Source organism: Diceros bicornis, unplaced genomic scaffold, assembly GCF_020826845.1.
Source record: "Diceros bicornis minor isolate mBicDic1 unplaced genomic scaffold, mDicBic1.mat.cur scaffold_67_ctg1, whole genome shotgun sequence".
Classification (NCBI taxonomy): Eukaryota; Metazoa; Chordata; class Mammalia; order Perissodactyla; family Rhinocerotidae; genus Diceros; species Diceros bicornis.
In genome coordinates this window covers 350,394-370,175 of record NW_026691553.1, presented here as the reverse complement: position 1 = coordinate 370,175, position 19,782 = coordinate 350,394, and the positions used below count along the sequence as shown (strand labels likewise).

The 19,782-nt window shown below is 62.1% G+C and overlaps 1 protein-coding gene across 4 annotated transcripts in view; it reads right to left on the bottom strand.

The window, feature by feature from the left end:
• The window catches only part of PALM (paralemmin), a 43,978-nt gene continuing 24,196 nt past the window's right edge, over positions 1-19,782 (bottom strand). For all 4 annotated transcript variants that reach the window (XM_058537748.1, XM_058537752.1, XM_058537749.1 and 1 more), the window contains 8 exons: positions 14,037-14,088; positions 13,533-13,613; positions 12,904-13,034; positions 11,339-11,465; positions 9,728-9,749; positions 8,105-8,164; positions 5,664-5,795; positions 1-2,048 (listed from right to left, as the gene is read on the bottom strand). In XM_058537748.1, coding sequence (XP_058393731.1) covers positions 1,519-2,048; positions 5,664-5,795; positions 8,105-8,164; positions 9,728-9,749; positions 11,339-11,465; positions 12,904-13,034; positions 13,533-13,613; positions 14,037-14,088 — 1,135 coding nt within the window. In that variant the 3' untranslated portion in view covers positions 1-1,518. The remainder of the gene's footprint in view (positions 2,049-5,663; positions 5,796-8,104; positions 8,165-9,727; positions 9,750-11,338; positions 11,466-12,903; positions 13,035-13,532; positions 13,614-14,036; positions 14,089-19,782) is intronic.

The window sequence follows — 19,782 nt, the reverse complement described above, 5'->3', positions numbered from 1 at the left end:
GTTCACACTGTTTATTTGCTTCTCCGGGAAAGTCAAGAACATCGGGGCCTCGTCACACATCGAAAGCAGAGGGGGCGGCGGTGGCTCACAGCTCGAGGACTCAGGGGACTCGAGGATGGAGAGGGGGCTCCACGGCCACTGCCCAGGGTCACCTCGGGGAGGGCCTCTCCTCCCAGCCACTGAGGGGCAGAGCTGGGATGGGGACCCAGGCTGTGGTCCGAGGTGGCCCCTGGACCTGCCCCGCTGAGGTGGGGGTGGCCTGGGCACCAGGCGGGAGGCCCCTGGGGAGGGGCCGAGATTGGGCCTGGTTGTCCTCCTCCTGCCTGTTAGAGGGTCTGTGAGCACGTGCGCGAATGTGCCTCTGGGGACGAGTGTGGCTGCACCCAGGGGATGTGAGTGCACGTCTGGGTGTTGGCCGCCCCCAAGAGGGCAGCACCCCACCCCTCACCTCTCCTAGCAAGAGGGGGGCAGGCTCACGTTGGGCTGGGTGCCAATGGGGGTCTTCTGGCTTCAACCCTGGAAAAGCTCCCCAGCCCGGGCTGTGTGTCCCCCTCTGCTGCCCAGACATGACACGCCCTGCAGAGCCGGCGGTGGGCCGGATCTCTGGGGTGTGGTGGGGGGGACCCAGGATCCTGGACCCAGCAGGCTGGAGAGGTGGCTGGGGGCAGCCCCTCAGGGTCCCCAATTAGCACCAGGAGGAAGGAGGGCCCAGTGGGGGCAAGAGCTCAGAACCAGAAGGGGCTCACGTGGCCCTGCCTTGTGCAGGGGCAGCTCTGAGACCCCCGTCTGCCCCATCCAGAAGACAGTGCAGTGTTCAAAACCCCTCCCCGGTAGGGGGCGTATCCCCAGGGCTCCCCCTGTCCCAGGTTCCACCCAGAGAGGGCATGCGGGGTGGGACCCATTGGGCTGGAGGTGTCCAGAGGGGCCCAAGCTCAATCCAAGACCTCGACTGAGGTCCCCCCAAGAGACACAGCCTCACCCCGCTGCCCGAGACCCAGATGCCAGCACTTCGGCTGGGAAACCTTGAGGAATCAGCTTCCAGGGGCGGGCGGGGACAGAGCAGGTCCCCCGGACCCAGTGGCTCCCGGGTCTCTCTCTGACAGGACATCCCCTCGGGGACCTCATTGGAGGTGGCAGGAAGGCACAGGCAGGAGGCCCAGAGGGTGGTGGGCTGGCCTGGGGCTGCCCCGAGCCCGAGTCACACCAGCCGGGGCGCTGTGGGTGGGGCCGCGTCTGTGGAGCTGCTGCGACACGGGGGATCCTCGATTCGGGTAGAATGGGTCTGTCGTGTGTCTCTCCGACCAGGTGCACGGCTCAGTGGTTTGGGGCTTGTCGGGGGTGCTGATGGGGTGGGGGACCCCGTCCCTCTCTTTCCAGTGAGAGAAGATTCGGAAGGAACATGTGACAACACGGCGTGTCCAGGGGCCCGTGGCTGTGGGTGGAGGGTGGGCGGGCGCCGGGGGCTGGGCGTGGGTGTCTGGTACTGAGGATGGGGCCGGGGTCTGGGGGCCGGGCGGCTCACATGATGGAGCAGCATTTACAACGCTGCTTCTTCATGTCGAGGTCCTGGGAGCCACTGGTGGGGGCCTCGGGCCCCACCTGATTCTCTTCCCTGGAGCCCGCGGTGGCCGGGGGCTCGGCGGCGCTGCCGTTGGGCGGGGCAGGCTCCTTGGGCTCGGCTGCATCCTCGATGACCACCAGCTCCGCTGTGATGGTGTCCTGTAGCCCCAACACCTTCTGGGTCTCAGCCTCGTCCTCCACGTTCTGGTAGCCCATGAAGATCATGGTCACGGGGGGCTCCTGGCCAGGCTGGATGCCTGGGGGGCCCGAGGTGGCCTCGCCTGGCTGCGCCTGCACTCCGGTGATCTCCCGCCTGGAGGGCGTGGTCCGCACGGCCTCCTCTGAAACCCCCTGGGTTTCTGCTGCCCCAGCTGTAGACCCTGCCTCACTCAGCGTGACCTCGTCTGCCTTGTGGATGAGTTCGTCCACCTCGGAGGAGCTCAGCGGGTGGATCCCATTCATGGCAGTGCCGTCCACGGCATGGACCACTGGCAGGGGCAGGGAGAGAGAGAGGGTGAGTGAGCTGGTTCTCGGACAGGAGGGCAGCCTGGCAAGGCTGCAAGCCACCCTCCAGGCCAACGAGGAAATCATAAAGTAAATTACACACTTAGAACCACTGACAGTCAAGCTCCCTATTGGGATCTGTGGATGCAGCCAATTTGGTGCACAGAGGAAAAGTCATAGCCACCAAAGCATTTGTTAGAAACCAAGAAAGACACGAATCGAATGAACTAGGATTTTACTGTCTTGCATTTTTGAAGCATTTCCATATTCCCCAGGTGACTGACTTCAGTGAGATCACCTTGCAAAGCAGGTGTTTTTTGCCATTGCAAGGATGGTGAAGCTCAGAGAACGGAAGTAACTAGCCCACGGTCACACAGCTGGACCCTGCTCTTTCTCCCAGTCTAGGCCTGTTTCCCTCACACGAGGACTCAGAAGGATCCAGATTTCTTCCTTCCTTGGGTTGCTAGGGTTGATTTTGAATTAAAGTTTAGTTCATTCATTCAATATTTTTTGTTTCCTAATAAACGCCCCAAAGGCTATACATTTTCCCCTGAGTTCTGCTTTGGCTGCATCCCCTGGATTACATTGTGTCCTTCTCTTTTCAAGTGTAAATAGCTTATAATTCCCATTCTGATTGATTGCCTCTTTAAGCCAAGATTTATTTAGAAGGGTGTGTTTAAATTTCAGGGTGTGGGGGGCTGTGGTCCGGGAACACACAGCCTAAGATATAAACTCTGTAATAGTCCTTACAACCCCCTGAGCAGCCCAGGACATGGTCACTTTCTGGAAACGCTCTACCTGTGTTTGAAAAGAATGTGCACTCTCCATTGGGCAGAGTTTTATACGTGCAATCAATTTTCTTAAATGTATTTTCCAAATCTCTCCAGCGTTCCTCATCTGGGTCTCTCTGACCTGTCATTTTCTGAGCTGTGCTGCGGTCTCTAAGGACCAGACTTCAGCACCCGGGAGGAGGCCCAGCCATGGTCTGAGGCCAGCTGCAGATAACAGCCGGGCAAACTCCTTCTAGAAAGACAGCTGCTGGCTGCCTGGGGAGCAGGGAGGGACACTCTGGGCGCCCTGGGACTCGCTTCCTCCCAGGCCAAGGGTCAGGGTTCTGTTCCTGGCTCCTGGCCAGAAGAAAAGTGCTTTCTACTCTCAGTTTCCAAAGCCCCAGGGAGGGGCATCCACTCTTCAAGGCCTGGCAGTGACTCTGGGCGGGAGGCCCAGAGGGTGGGGTGTGTCCCTGTCACGAAGATTCCAGGGAGTATTTCCCAAGATAGGAATCTGAGCCCTCCGTCGCCATGGAAATGGATCACCTTCCCATTGCTAAGCAACCAGAGTCCAGCTTGGCAGGTCCCAGATTCCCAGGGGCTGGGCCAGGCTGGGCGGAGTGGCCGAGCTGAGGGCCCTCTGAGAGGATCTGCCAGGACCACACAGCTGGTGAGAGCTGGAGCTGGCATCCCCCGGGCCGACGCCCCCGATCACGGCAGAGTGGGGTTGCGATGGGACCCCTTTAAACAACCTGAACAACCTTGTGGGAGATCAGGATCTGGCCACCCTGAAATATATCTCTTTACCTTGATTGTTTTCTCTGACGGACATTTGACCTCCCCCACTAACTGCCTAAAGAATTTGACATAGTAACTCCTTCCTGGAACAGATCTTCTATCTGAGGGCTGTAATATAACGTAAAATAGATGTTATAATAGGAAAGGCACCAACAACCCCATCTTATCAGAAGTTCTGTCTCTCTGGCCACATTCTCTGGATGGCCCTGCGAGGAGTTGCCAGACAGACATTTACATTTATAAGGGAAATCTCCATTTGTAAAGGTGTCTCCCTCTCTGTATTGGGAAGAGGGGAGATGACCTCATTTCTAGAAATTTATCAGTGTGGAAGGTGAGGCCTTAAATCTGCATAATAACCTTACTCTTGTTTACTGTGCTTTAGTGGTAATCTCCTGTAACTGACTCCCCCCACCCCCAACATCCTCTTTTGTCTTTAGCTGAAGATGGTATTTAAGACGAGAATTTCTGCTATTGTGTTGAGAAACGCAGTGTCCCGGTTTCTCCCATGTATACATGTTATTAAACTTGGTATTATTTTCTCCTGCTAACCTGTCTTGTTGATTATTTGGCCAGCCAGAAGAACCTCAAGGGAAAGGGCAGAGGGGGATTCTCCCTCTTCCCCCAACAACCTCAAGAACATGAGGCCGCGGGAAACCACAGTGAGACACCACTTCACATCCACCAGGACGGCTATAACACTAATAACAATAAAGTGGATGATAACAAGCGTCGAGGATGCGGAGAAACTGGAACCCTCACACACGGCTGGTGGGAAAGTCACATGGTGCCGCTGCTGCGAAAAACACCCCAGCAGGTCCTCAGAAGGTTAAACAGAGTTACCCTCTGACCCAGCGATTCCACTCCTGGGTGTCGCCCAAGAGGAGTGAAAACATACGCCCACACAAAAACTTATATGGCATTATAAACCAAAGGGTGGAAAAAAACCCAAACGCCCATCAACTGAGGATGGATAAACACAATGTGGTCCGTACAGACAATGGAATCTTATTCGGCCATAAAATATGAACGTGGATGGACCTTGAACACATGACGCTCAGTGAGAGAACCGGACACAGAAGGACACACGGTGTGTGATTCCACTGATGTGAAATGTCCAGAACAGGCCCATCCACAGACAGGAAGTGGGTTTGTGGTTGTCAGGGGCTGGGGAGGGGGTGGGGAGTGACTGCTCATGGGGATGGGGTTAGTTTTGGGGGAACAAAAATGTTCTAGAACTAGACAGTGAGGGTGTACAACATGGTGAATACACCAAACCCCCTGAATCATACACTGAGTTGCCTAGAATTTCCCCCTCCCCAAGGTCACTTATATACCGTCCTAGAGGTCAGGCCCAAAGTAGATAAATTTAAATGCCTAAATGTTTATGAAACTGCTCCCTCGATACCGATGGATTGCACAGTCTAAATAAAAGTTTTCCGTAGTCAAAAGAAAAAAGTACATTTTAAGGTATGTGAATTATATCAAGGAAGAAAGAGAGACTGGACGCCCCCTGGGTTCCCAGCTTCCTTGCGGGTATCCCCCATAGTCCATTCCCCTCCTGGCCGCCAGAGGGAACCCCAAAAACCACACCGGAAATCATTGCAACACCCCTGCCCCCTGGTCCCATCAACTCCCTCCACTCGTCGCTGGCCCCGCAGGCTCCTCTCAGTTCCTCCAGCCCAGCAAACTCCTCCCATCTCAGGGCCTTTGCACGTGCTGTGGCCTCTGCTGCGTGCCCTGTCCCCTGCACCTCGCGGTGTATCCCATGGGCTCCTGCTCATCCGGCCCCTCCCCACCCCGCTAGACCCTCTCACGCCCCCCTCTGCGTCTCTGGAGTTTTTTGTAGCCTTGATCACAGCAGTAACTAATTAAACCGATTATTTGTGAGGTCGGGACTCAAAAGGCTGGCCGGGGGAATCCCACCTGGGACCTGCCAGGCTTCAAGGCAGGTCCCGGAGGGAAGGAGGATCGGGCCACGGCATCCGGTCAGCTCTGGCGCGGAAGGGTCCGGGGCGGGGCGGGGTCGCGTACCTTTGGTCTCGTCCTCGTACACCTTGATGCCCTGGGGGAGCAGCTCCCGGGGGAGCGAGGTGGTGCTGGACAGCACTCGGGTCTCCCCTGTCACCTTGTCCTTCTCCACCGTGATCTCCACGGAGTACATGGCTGGCACGAGATGGACGGGTCACCCGCCGCCCGCCCCGCACCCCCCGGGCGCAGCCAAGCCAGGGAGGGAGCCGGCAGCGCGGAACCAGGCAGCAGGCGCCCCCGCAGCAGCCCCCGGGCAGCTCTGAACCCCTTGCTTGGCCTTCGAGGCCCACCCCTGCCGTCCCGCCCCGTCTGGAAAGCCCTAAACTGTCCCGTGTCCTCAGAGCAGGGGAGGCCGTGCCTCGTCCACGGTCGCCGCCGAGACTCGCACTCCCGCCGGACCCCAGCCGGGCCTGTCTGTGCACCTGCCACTCTGTGCCTCTGTCTCTTTTCAGTCGACTGAACTCACCCTCGTCTATGTCCCGTGCAGAACGCACAATTCCTCCTGGAAATAAATGCACGCCGTCGCCCGCGAGGCCGCAGTTAGGAGCCGCGTCTCGCCTGCCCCGTAGAAATCACCACCACGGAACCACACGGGAGACAGATCCTACCAGCGGCCCCCAGGCGCTGACCCGGCCTCCAGGGCCTCGCCCCCAATTCTAGGATCCCACCCCCTCCTCCACGCCGCCCTGTGGGAGCCCCCGAGTCACCACGTCCCAGACCCCCTCCCGATCTGTCCCTGCACCTGCCCCTCCTGGGTCCCCCCATTTCTCACAGGGACGTCCCCCTTCTCCCTCCTTTGTTTCCCTCTCTCCCCAGGTCTGTCCATCTGCAGATCCTACGAGTTCTGCCCTCAGAACATCCGGAACCTGCCCACTGCTTGGCCCTTTGCAGCCCACCATCCAGGGAGGGGGACCAGCGTCCCTCCCCCACCATCCCTCCCCCCCACCATTCCCCCACTGTCCCCCCGACCAGCGCCCTCCCCTCCTCACCAGGGTCTCCGGCGCCGCCCTCGGTCTGTTTTCCCCGCGGCTGCCAGAGGGCGCCATCGGCACCGAGTCGCCGTCCCTGCTCTGCCCGCCACCTGGCGTGGCTCCCACGTCCCCCGGGGTGGGGGCAGCCCATCTCCCCTCGCCCCGTGGGGCCCTGCGCGGCCGCCCTGTCCCTTCCGTCCTTTCCTCACTCTGCCCCTCACTTTGCTCCGACCATCACAGCCTCCCCACTGCTCCTCCAACCAGCGAGGCACGGTCCAGCCTCAGGGCCTTTGCACGTGCTGTGCCCTCCGCCTGAACACCCTCCCCTAGGTGTCTGCACTCCCTGCTCCCTCACTTCCTTTGGGTCTTTGCTCAAACGTCACCTCCTAACTCAGGCCTCCCCTGAGCTATCTCATTAAAACTGTCCCCCCTCCAGCTCCCCATTCTCTGCCTCATTTTCTCCATAAGTTAACTGTGCAGGCTGTCGCCCCGTCAGGACGTCGGCTCCCCCAGGCTGCGGCCCTCATGCCCGGCTCAACAAGCACTTGAATGAATGAAGGAGTGTTATTTAATCCCACGTCCCTACCCAGCCTGACACCCCCGCCTCCAGACATCTCCGTCCAGGGCTGACCCTGCACAGCTGGGAAGGTCGTGCACTGCACGAGGTCACCGGCTGAGGGGACACGTGGGGGATGTGGCCTCGGTGCTGCTGGGGCTGGTGTAACCGGCACAGAGGCCCTGAAGCACCTCGCCTCTGGGAAACGCCCCTGGGACATGCCGGAGACCCTGGGCCTCCCCGTCTGGCCGCCCCGCCTGAGACGGCCCTCGCCTCCCCCTTCGGTTTCGGGCCTTCCCCCCTCTCTCCAGCAACAGCGGCAGCAGCGATAAGGTCTGCTCTTTGTTAGGACTTGTCATCACTCAGTCTCGGCTTTGTGCCATGAGGTCACTCCAATCTCGCCCTTCCGGCGGGCGGAGGCTCGAGGCCCAGTTGTCAGCAGGGATTTGACCCCTGACCTCAGAGAACACCTAGCACTAACCCCGTCTCCCTGCTTCCTAGAAGCACAGAAATGCCCGAGACCCGGCTTAGTGACCTCCAGGGATGGGGCGCTCACTCCCTCGCCCGAGGCAGCTGAGGAGGGGAGGAGGATGTGCAGCGAGCGTGTGCGGGCGTGTGCGCCGCCCCCATGGGGCCAGGAGTGGGTAGCGAGGCTAAGGCGGTGGAAGCCATGGGGGGTGTCGGGTTAGAGCCGCCATGCGGGGGACCCGTCTTCTCGGGGAAGCTGGGCCAGCGTGGGACGAGGAGCCAAAGCAGAGGGGTGCCCGGGCCCCACCCCAGGCCCACAGCACGACTTCGGTCCAGCCGCCACCCCATGACCACGGCCCCTGCTGAGGGCACAGGGCATGTGACCTCGCCCTGTCCCCCCAGGCCCAGGACAGTGGCTGGACACGGCCCGAGCCTGGGGACCGACCCACCTGCCTTCATCATGGTGGAGCCTTCGAGTGTCCTCACGGGCGTGTGGGAGATGCGCTTCTCTGCGCAGCCGGCGGAGGGTGGAGAGAGAGACAGGGTCAGAGGAGAGATCACACAGACCCCCAGACACCCCCCAGATGCCCGGACCCTTCAAACACACAAGGACACCCCTCCCCCAAAGAGAAAACACAGTTGGCCCCACAATCCATTTCCCGTCTCTTGGCCCCAATGCTTTTCACAAAATCCCTGAGAGGCCTGCGAGGATTTTATTTAATTATTAATTTTTAATTTCACGGTCAGACAAGGAGACACTCTCCCTATAAATAATTAACACACGCAAATCAGGCCACAGATACTTCTGCATCCCAGCCAGGCTGGCCACTCTGCTGCCAGGCTTCCGTTGCAGAAATAGACAAGTTTAATCTGCATTTTTAAAACACAATTTATATTAAATTTTGTATTTATTTATTTATTTATTTTGCGAGGAGGATCAGCCCTGAGCTAACATCCGTGCCAACCCTCCTCATTTTGCTGAGGAAGACCGGCCCTGAGCTAACATCCGTGCCCATCTTCCTCCACTTTATGTGGGACGCCACAGCGTGGCCTGACAAGCGGTGTGTCGGTGCGCGCCCGGGATCCGAACCCAGGCCGCCGGTAGCGGAGCGCGTGTGCTTAACTGGTACGCCACAGGGCCGGCCCCTAATTTATACTAAATTTAATATACTTAATAATAGATTTCATAAACCCGTACATTTACAGCTAAATGTATATATTTAAATGTCATATATAGGTGTGAAATATTTGCAAACGTGTATATTATCGACCTCTAATACTTTTTGGGGGAGGGGCATAAAACGGGTCCCAGAGTTCAGACTTGTTTTTTTTCTTTCTTTTTTTTTTTTTCTGTGACGAAGACTGGCCCTGGGCTAACATCCGTGCCCATCTTCCTCCACTTTATATGGGACGCCGCCACAGCATGGCTTGACTAGCGGTGCATCGTCCATGCTGGGGATCCGAACCTGCGAACCTTCGGCCACTAAGCGGAGCCTGCGCACTTAACCGCTGCGCCACCGGGCCGGCCCCCAGACTTGTTTTTTTTCCTGTTTTCCGGGCGGCAGTCTCCCGCACCTGTGCACCTGGGACCCTCGTCCTTTCAATGGCTGGCGCCCAATCCCCAGAGCGGCCGGGACCCTGATTTCCCGCCCCCCACAGACCCCACTTCACAGACATGAAAACCCGGAGGCCCAGGAGCTCCGAGCAGCTGGGCGTGGGGCAGAGGCGGCCGAGGCCTGGCAGCCCCCAGAGGACATGGACGGACCCCGAGCCTGGGGACTCGGGCAAGACCTCAGCCAGGCGCCATCCCAAGCCTCAGTTTCCCCAGCTGTAACGGGGGGCGGGGCTGCAGAAGCCCCCCAAGGGATGTTGTGAAAATCAAGTGAAACGCGAGGACACTGGGCAGGCTCAAGGAGAAAGTAACAAAGAGAAAGTAACAAGAAGGAGTCATTGTTGCTACTTCCTTCCTTATTAGCAACAATGTTACCCTTCGGGCAACTCCCCACGCCCGCCATCCCCGCTCTGGCCACCAGAGGGCGCCAAGGCCCCGCCCGTCCCTTCCGGAAGCCTACCTTTGGGCGTGCCCACCGGGGTCTGCAAGAGAGAACAGAGGGGTCAGGGGGGCCAGCGTCCCCTCCCAGTGACCGTGCCCACCCGAGGGCGCTGGAGCCTGGGGAGGGCCCGGGGCAGCGGTGACCCCACTGCAGGTGCCATCTCCTCCCGGTGGGTCCCCCCGCCCCGTCCTAGCCTGTGACAGCCAGACCCGCCCCCGCCCTGCTCAGGGCCTCCTGTGGCGCCCAGTGCTCCCAGAGCAAGTCTAGCCCTTCTTGCTGACGTCCAGGGCTGTCAGCAGACCCCTGCCCCCCCGGCCTCTCCTTCCTCCCCGTCTGGCCAGCCTCCTTGCTGTTCCTCCAACTCGTTCCGGTCCCAGGGCCTTTGTGTGCTATGTCCCCTCCACCCGGAAGGCTTTTCCCGGATTTCCACTTGGCTGGCTCCTTGCTCAGCGACTTGACTCCCAATCCAAGGTGGTCCCCCCTCAACATGTCGCTGTCCCTCAAGCTACTATATCATTTACCCAGCCAGTTTCCCTGTGTCCCCCAGGATGTGGGCATCGTGAAGGCAGGGACCACACCAGCACACCGTCTGTGCTCAGTCACCTCACTGAAGGGCCCCTCTCATCTCCCGTGTGCACCTGGAGAACTCCTACTCAACCTTCAAAACCCACCTCCCAGCCTGCCCAGCCGTCCCATAAGTCAGATGCCTCCTTGAGAACTGCACAGTGCCCTGGGCATCCCCACCACCCCCTCTGTGTGCACACGTCCATGTACCCCTCCACGGGAGCTCTGTGAGGCCCGGGCTCTGGTCCACAGCCTCCTGTCTGCCCCAACCAGGCCTGAGCGAGCAGTGAGGGCAGGTCTGCTGGGGTCCTGCAGACGGTACCAGAGGAGCCGTCGGGGGGACCCGGACACACAGCAGGATGCTGGCTTTCCGAGGGCCCTGCCCCCAGGTGGGGGCCGTCTCCCCACTGCAGGTCATGGGGGGGCACAAGGATAGGCAGGGGGATGAGAGGCGTGTCCCACAGGCCCCTTGAGCCCTGGACACAACAAACGTGGCTGGGAGCCTCCTGAATCTGCGTTAACACATTGTGGCGACCACGAGCTTGGGGGCCAGGGTTCCTGGTCATCAGGGCCTGGGGTAGACACCAGACCCTCGAGTCACGGCCGAGTCCAGTGAAGACTACTCCTCAGCTGTGTGGCCTGGAGGCAGCATCTCAACCTCTCTGGGCCTCAGTTTTTGTCTTCCATCAAACGGAGACACCGTTCCCACCCTCAAGGGCGGCCATGAGGTTCAGCCGGGTGAGGCTGGAAACGAGCTCAAGAAACCACCATAACGAGAGGGTGGGGTCGTGGGAAGTTCCCCACGTGTCAGGTCTCGTGTCAGGTGCCCGTCGTCCACGGATCCATTTAACCCCCGTGGACGTCCCCAGCACGCGGCTGCTCACACAGGTGGGGAAACTGAGGCCTGGAGAGCCGAGCCACGTGGTGGGTCACTGGGCTGGGAGGCGGCGGGCTGGGATTCGGATGCAAGTGCCGGCTCTAACGTCTGGGCTGGGATCTGCGGCCGTGGGGACGCTGAGGGGTGGGGCCCGGCTCTGGGGCTGCGGGGACCCGGCCCCTCCTTACCTGCTGGGAATTCACCATCACCTCCGCCTTCCCCTCCTCTGGGGCCGGGCTTGGGGCCGCCGCGTTCTCCCGGGCGGCTGTCGGGAGCGTGTCTGCGTTCTCTAGTGCCTCGATCTCCTTCTCCAGCCTGGGGAGGGCATGGGGGTCCCTTTACCGCCGGCCACTGTGTCCCGCCCGGCCGCCTCCACCCACCCTCTGCTCTTACACTCAAATAGGTTTGTTTTTACGGGAAGCGTTATCTCTCCAGGGAAACTGGAAAAACCGCGTCACTTTCCAAGTTTTAGGAGACGATGGTCCACACAACCCCAGGGAAAACGTCACCAGCGGACGAAATCCCACCCCGGCCGGTGCCCGCCTGAGGCTCGGGGCTGCGGGCGTCCGGGGCACGCTGCACCGCAGGGGACACTCCCCTTGAAGGGTTAGGACAGACGGGGGTGAGTCTGCGGCCCCCCAACAAAGCAAGCCCATGTTGGCAGGCTGGATGTAGCCGGGGGTGGCCTGGGGGGCTTCCCCGAGGAGGTGCCTGGGGGGGCAGCGAGCCAGCAAAATGTGGGCACTGGGGCCACCGAAGGGTGGGGGGCCCCGGAAGAACGCCAGGACCCCCAAGAGCACTCGACATGGGCAGGACACACAGTGGGGATCAAACGAGGCCCCCCATCCAGGCACCCCTCCCCAGAGCTGCCCCCGGCAGGAGGATGAAGAGAAGCCCCCCTCATGCAGCCTTGATGGCTGGTAATTCCCACCCGCCTGTGCCCCCTGCGGGGTCAGTCCCGACCGTCTCCCCGCAGACCTGCCTCCGTCTGAGCCCCCAGCTCCTGCAGGCACACAGTCGGTGCCTAATATCTGTTGGAATCAAGATGCACAAGGAGATTCCAGCCTCCCGGTTCACAGGCCCGGAGAGAAAAATGCCCTCCAAGCCAAACACACCAGGACGAGGTCCCGAGGTCCCCACGGGGGGGCGGGGGGCGGGGGCCGTGCGCTCCGGGACCCAGGCCGGCCTCACGCCTCCGGGCCTCTCTGCGGCCAAGTGCACATCTGGAATTCAGGCCGTCACTTCCCTCCGCCCGGAGCCTGCCGCTGAGCAGAGCTGGGCCTCCCGCCCGCCCGGAAACTCCCGGCCTTTTGTCCCAGCCCCTGGGGACGGTCACTCTCCCTGCCTGCCCCTCCCCCGCTTCCTGCGGACCCAGCTGCCGGCCTCCGCGGCCTCCATCCTCCGTCCGTCCTCCATCAGCACCGGGCGTCCGGCGGGAGGAGCTGGCCAGCTGGGCGGCCGCCAGGAGGCCCCGGGGGAGCCGCTGCCGGCAACTCCCATCCTCAGAGACTCGGGAGCCGCCCGGCTCACATCCCTCACGCACCTGCTCGGCCGGGGTGTCGGGGAGGAAAGGTCACGGGGCCCTCTGTCCCCGCTGCCCGTGTCACCTCTCGCCCAGTTATCGTTCACACCCGCCGGCGCCCCCCGTTAAAGCTCGTTCGGTCCCATCATCCCCATAGAAGCACGAGGAGGGACGGGGAGGGGCAGGGCTCTAGGACCCCCTGGGGCGCCCCCCAGACCACGCGGGCCCCACCTGGAGACGGACTCCTCCAGGAGCCGTGTTCTCTGCTCATCCTCCTGCATCTGCCTCCGCAGAGCCTCGTCCCCCTCCGACGCCGAGGACGGCGTCCCCTCCAGCAGCCAGCGCTCCCGCAGCGCCTTGGACTAGGGGTGGAGGGACCAGGGTCAGAGCAGCATCGGGGTCGGGGTCAGGTCGGGGTCAGGGTTGAGGCTGGGGTCAGGGTCGGGGTTGGGTCATGATCAGGGTCGGGGGTGAGGTTGGGGTTGGGTCATGATCAGGGTCAGGGACGAGCTCAGGGTTGAGGCTGGGATTGAGGTCGGGCTCGGGGTCAGGTCAGGGTCAGGTCGGGGTCAGGGTTGAGGCTGGGGTCAGGGTCGGGGTTGAGGCTGCGATTGAGGTTGGGCTCGGGCTCAGGGTCAGGTCAGGGTCAGGTTGGGGTCAGGGTTGAGGCTGGGGTCAGGTCGGGGTTGAGGCTGGGGTCAGGTCGGGGTCAGGGGTGAGGCTGGGGTCAGGTTGGGGTCAGGGGTGAGGCTGGGGTCAGGTCGGGGTTGGCTCATGATCAGGGTGGGGGTTGAGGCTGGGACTGAGGTCGGGCTCGGGGCCGGGGTGAGATCAGGGGCGCCCCCGTGTCCGGCTGGAACCTTCAGGTGCTGCAGCTGCCGCCGGGCATCCTCCAGCTGCCGCCGCTTGTTCTCCATCTCCGCCTGCCTCTTCCGCTTCTCCTGACGGATGGACGGACGGGTCAGGACCATGCGGGGGGCTGAAACCCCACCAGACCCACGAGGCTGGGCCCCCGTCCCCTCCCCCGGCCTTGGTTTGAAGGGGACACACGACCATGGGGCTCCCGGGGTGGGGGCTCCACCCGCAGAGCCCGTTAGCACAGTGAGGGTGGGGTTCTAGTGAGTGCTGGCCTCAGTTTCCCCCTGCAGAGGGTCCGAGAGCCCACACTCTAAGGACACAGGGGTCTCTCATTCTCAGCTGTGGGGAAGAGCCACCAGACACTCAATTTCCCAGAAAGCATTCGCCCCTCGCCGCCCCCTGGTTCTGAGTCCCAGGGGCCCTGGGCCGGGTGGGGGGACCCGAGACCCCATGCCCCCATCCTCCCCTAACTGGCCACGCCGTCCGAGGGGCGGGGAGGAACTCACTGCGATGGCCTGGAGTCGTTCCTGCTGGGACGTGGTCTCTGCCACCAGGACCCTGGGGGGACAGACAAGGTCAAGCTGGGGTCTACCCCACCAGGGTTCAAATCCCCGCCCTGCAGCTTCCCGCTAGGTGACCTCGGCAAGGCGATTTTGTGTCCTGGGTTTCCCTTCTGTAAAGTGGGGCCCTTCCCTGCCCCCGAGGCCACACCGTCCTCTCCATCCAGCCTTATTAGCTCATTAATTCTCCCAACAGACCCTCCTGCCACCCCTCAGGGCAGGGCCAAGGGACGGGAGGGGTGAGGCTGTCTAAAGACCCGGGAAAGGAGGTTTGGGGAGGAGAGGGCACTGAGGCTGGGCCGTGAAGGATGCATAGGAGTTCGCCGGAAAGCAAAAGCTGAAGAGGAGTTTTCAGGAAGAGCCGTATCACCCCCTTGACCTCCTGGGAGCCTGATTAGGACAGCCCCCCGCTCTCTGCCCCCCAAGCACCTCTTCTCCAGACCGGGAGGGATACACAGAGGACGAAGGACCCGCCAGCCCCACCTCCCAACCCTCGGGCCTGCAAAGTTGACGACGCTGTCCTGGGCCTTCTCGTGCTACTCACACCAACCTCCCCCAGAGTCTCCCAGGAGCCCAAAGGCCCAGAGAGGGCTGTGGGCCTCCCAAGGACACAGAGCAAAGTAGCAAAGCTGGGATTCAACCCGACTCCCTTTCTCATCCAGTCACTGCTTTCTGAGAGCCCATCCAGTGCAGTCTTAGCCTCACACTGGTATGCAGTAGGAGCTGGATAAATGTCAGTGTTGCCAGAAACACTCAAAGGGACAGGGCTTCATGCTGTCAGGGTCGGGCCTTCCATGGAGGGAGCAGGAGGCTCAGGACCCGGAGGACACGTCCTGCCGCCTCGTGTCCCCTCCCCACCTGGCAGGCGGGGTAGGAGCCCCCACACCAGACCCCTCCCTCCCGTCTCTCACTGGGTCCCTTGAAGCTGTACACAGTAGGCGTCAATTAGATGCTCAGACCAGCAAAGCCCTGGACCACGCCTGCAGTGGGCCCGGTGACAACCTCCTGCCTCCACGGCTGTTGTGACAACGCAGGGTGGGGGTGCCTCCCCATTCTCTGCCCCAAACCCCAACGCCCCCTACAGCCACTCGGGGAGGGACGGACAGGCTGGAGGCGGGGCGGGGGGGGCTCTGAGCCAGGGAGCCAGACCCCCCCAGCTGCCCCCCAGCCGCCCCGAGCCCCTTATCTTCACAGGGACTGAAATTACAGACCGTCTGCTGGGTCCACGGCCACCCCACATCCCTGGCCTGGGATCAGGAGCCACCTGGTGGCCTCCGAAGATCCTCCGCCCCTCTGGGCCTCAGTTTCCCGTCCCCGCAAACAGCTGGAGGGGACGCCCGTCTCTAAACCCTCCTGTTACGTGCTCCCTCCCCCTGTGGCTCAGAAGGGAAACAGAGGCCCAAGGTCACACAGCGCTGGGTCCACCCCCAGCCAGAGCCAGAGCCCTGCCCCCACCCAGGAGGCTGCTCGCGGTCAGACCAACACCGGGCTGCCGGGCCCCATCCACCCACCCCGCTCAGGTTAAGTTTCCTGGCCTCCCTGAGACCTGTGAAGTCATGTGGCTCCCACGCCCCAGTCAGGCAACCCCGCCCTGCTCTTCCCTTCCTGCTGGCAGCATCTGCCCCCGCTGTGGCTCCCAGGGGTTCAGCAGCACCAGCCACACCCTCTGCGGCTCCCCTCTCTCCTTCCTCTGGGAGGCTGGGCTCAGGTGGGCAGAGTTCAGGAAAGGCTTGATCCAGCTATCTGGCTGGGATACACTGAATGGCCAGATCAGCTAGAGTTCTGGGTCTGCCCGCTTGCCCTTCGTGATGCAGGCACAGTGCCACCCCGTATGCTCCCCACGTAGGCCCATCCCCTCACTTCCTGCAAACCCCACATTCTCCCTGACCCCAGCCCAGGCTTCTACCATCAGCCCACCACCTCCCTGGCCCCTGACAGCCCTCTCTCCACCCCACAACCAGAGGCAGCTTCTCAAAAGGAGAATCAGACCCTGTCACTCTCCTGCTCTCAAGTCTCTGTGTTTCCCATCACCCCTTTAAAGAAACCACAAGGCCGGCGTAGCCCAGCCCCCATCCACTTCTCTGCACTTCCTCTCGCTCTCTCTGTTCCAGCCACCAGGACCCTCTGGCTGCGCCTCAGCTGCACCAAGCTCATTCCTACCTCGTGGCCTTTGCACCGGCCGTTCCCTCTGCCTGGTAAGCTCTTCCTATGGCTAGAAACGGAGGCCCAGAGGGGGCAAGTCACTTGCCCAAAGTCACACAGCTAGGAAGTGGCAGAGCTGGCAACTGCCCAGCGTGGGCCTCATCCCACGCCTTCCCTGTTCCCAGCTCTAATGCGGCCTGCACGGACCCGCGCAGGAAGGAAGCAGAGCTGGAGGAGGGGACACACACAGCAGAGACCCCAGGGCACCAGGGCCACCGGTGCAGAGGAAACAGCCGGCCGCCGGCTGCCAGGTCCCCACTCCTGCGGGCAGGTGGCCTTGCAGGCCGGACACAGGGACGCTGTGTGGTCAGCCCGCCAGGCTGGAGACAAGGCGGGCAGTGTCCTCGCTAGGGCGGCCTGTCCCCGCCGGGACCAGCCAGGGCAGGGGAAGGTCAGGCGGGCACAGCGAGGAGAGGCGCGGGGCCCAGGAAGAGAATTTCCGTCCCTCCCCATCCGCGTCCCTGTCACAGCCCGAGGGGCGCAGGGCGCGCGCCCCTCCCCAGGCCTGGGGGCCCGAGCCGCCCCGCCCCGGGCGCCACCGCCTCGGGTGATGGATGGCGGGGCCCGCGGGAGGCGGTCGCCCAGGCAACCGCGCCGTCCCCATGGCAACGCGGCCGGCACGCGGGGGCGGGGCCGGCGCCGAGCATCTCCCGCCCCCAGCCCGGAGCTGGGGGGCTGGGGGGCTTCCCATCCCGGGCCTCAGGGGCTGCCTGGAGATGGGGACGCGGAGGGGTCAGGGCGTCTACCCTGCCCCCGCTGCTGGTCTCAGGGGCGCCCACCCGGGGACGGGGACGGGCTCCTCTCGGGAAGGGTCTGGACCCGCCCCTGGCGCGAGGGAGCCAAGATCGAGCCGAGATAACGCTCAACGTCATAAATCCGAAAAACAAAACAAAGTAGGACCACAGAACCCTCACGAAACGGCCATAAAATAAGAACAGCTGCCCCCGCGCTCACCGCCTTCCACGGGCCGCGCTACAGGAGGGGAAACTGAGGCTGGGAAGGAGCGGGGTCCCTCCTCGGGATGGTCCTGCGAGGCACGTGGGGTGACTGCGCCCGTTTTATCAATGAACGGAAGCTGCTCAACGGTGACGCTGGGACCCGGACCCAGGCGGACGGCCCCGGAGCGCGGGGTCTCCCCGAGGTCTGGCGGGGGAGGGGGAGGGAGGGTCCGCGGGGTGATTGACATGCTCACTCGCGCTCAGTCAGGGAACCAGGGGCCAGATCACAAAAGATCTTACACGCTGGGCCGAGAAGCAGAGTTTCTGCTCAAAGGCCTGCGGAGGGGTCAGAGCCGCCCCCGCTGGCTGTGTGACCCCAGGCCAGTCACCCGCGTCTCTGAGCCTCCCCTGGCTCGCTGGGCGATGGGCCACAGCTCGCGGCTGCCCTGCAGGGACACGCCCTCGGCCCGGACGCCCACCCTCCGCGCGATTCTTTTTACGGCGCTCGGCGCTCGGAGCGGATGCCGGGCTCGAGCCGCGAGGTGGGCGGCTCGGGACTCGGCTGTGCGAGCGCGAGATAATCGGGGCTGCAGGAGATGAGCTAATGGGGCCCAACGCCGCGAGCCCCGCAGGGGCCTCGGCCTGGTGGGGCGTTTATTTCTTAAAAGCCCAGAGAGGTTACGCAACCAGCCCAAGGTCACCCAGCGGGCAGGCCGGGGGCGGAGGGGTGGGGTCCGCGCTTGTCCCTCCAGAGCCCCCGCCCGGGCAGCTCCAGCCGGAATGAGGGGGTCCCAGCCCAGGCAGGCGCGGAGCCCAGGGCCGAACATTCCTGCGCTAATTGAAAGGAAACAGCTGACTCGGGCCCTTGGGGTGGGAGTCACGCGGGTGGCGGGGGGAGCAGGGAGCCCGTTGGGCGGGGATGGAGTCGGGGCGGGTCCCCGTTCCACCCGCTGGTTCCCGGCTCCCTGGGGGGCTCCGTCTCCCGGATCCAGCACCTTCCCCGCTCCAGCCCTCCCGCAGCTGGTCACCCCAGTAAACCTCCCTCTCAGTCTCCGGCCTTCCCCTCCCTCCTCCCCCTCCCAGCTCAGCTCCGGCCCAGCTGCCTCTTCCAGGAAGCCCTCCTAGGTCTCCTCCCCTCACCGGGAAGGAATTCTCCTCCTCCAGCCCTCAACGCTGGGCACAGGTGCCCCCCCACCCCCCACCACCAGTACTGTCACAGTGCGATTAACAGTCCCCGAGGCCTGGGCTTTCTAGAAGGTTCAGGGCAGAGAGGCATCCCCTCCTCGGTGGAGACGGAGGTCAGAGGAGGCCACGGACCCACAGGAGCAAATGTGTTGCCTATTAACCGGGGCTGGGGAGGGGAGGAGCTGGACCCTGCCCAGGGGCCCAGGACACGAGGGGCAGTGGGGCACGGACCGTGGCACCATGGGCAGAGGCTTCCTCCAGCCCCAGGCAAGCAGGGTCTTGAGGCAGATCCAGCTGCGGAGACAGGCCCCCCAGACCCAGGGTCCCTCCCACCCCTCACCCTGCTCTGGCCCCAGTCCCCAAACGTTCCACCCCAGGGCCTTTGCACTGGCTGTGCCCCCCGCCTGGTGTGCTCTCTCCCAGGTCTCCACAGCCTCGCTAGCTCCCTCAGGTCTTTCTTCCCATGTCACCTCCTCATCTAGGCCTCCTTTGACCTCCCTAATTAAGTTTCACCCCAAACACCCTCCAGCCCTCAGCACCAGGTGACACCCCGATCATTTCACTTATTGTATTTCTTATTCCCCACGAGGACAGTAACTGTCTCTTTTTGTCCCCGCCACGTCCTCAGCACCCAGTACACAGCAGGTACTCAATGAATGCTCACTGGACCAGCGAGTCAATTAGGGTCTTTCCATCTTCAGAGGAGGCCCCACCCAAGGGTGCCCCCGTTTCCTGCCATACCAAGCACCTGTCCTCCGACCATTTCGCCTTTCTTCTTGTTAAAGAAACACGAGGCCTCAGCTCACATTGATCTAAACCAGGACTAGGGCGCACACATCCGACGGAGGACAAGGGATGAGCCCCAAGCACCTCGAGGCGACTGTACAAATTCATATATAAGACCCCCAAGTGTCCACCAAGGATGAACAGATCCACACAGCGCGTCCACCCACACACTGGAATATGACGCAGCCATGAAGAGGAGTGAGGCCCTGACACAGCCACACCGTGGACGGACCCTCAACACACGATGCTCAGTGAGAGAACCAGACACAGAAGGACACACGGTGTGTGATTCCATTGATGTGAAATGTCCAGAACAGGCGCATCCACAGACAGAAAGCGGGTTCATGGTTGTCAGGGGCTGGAGGAGGGTATGAGGGGTGACTGTTGATGGAACGGGGTTTATTTGGGGAGATGGAATGTTCCGGAACTAGACTGTGGTGCTGGCTGCACAACTCTGTGAATGCACTGAAAACCACTGACTTGTGCACTTTAAAGGGGTGGATTGTGTGGTGGGTGAATTACGTCTCCAAAAAGCTAATCAGAATAAACATACACGCGGACAGCAGAAACGCTGGCCCCCT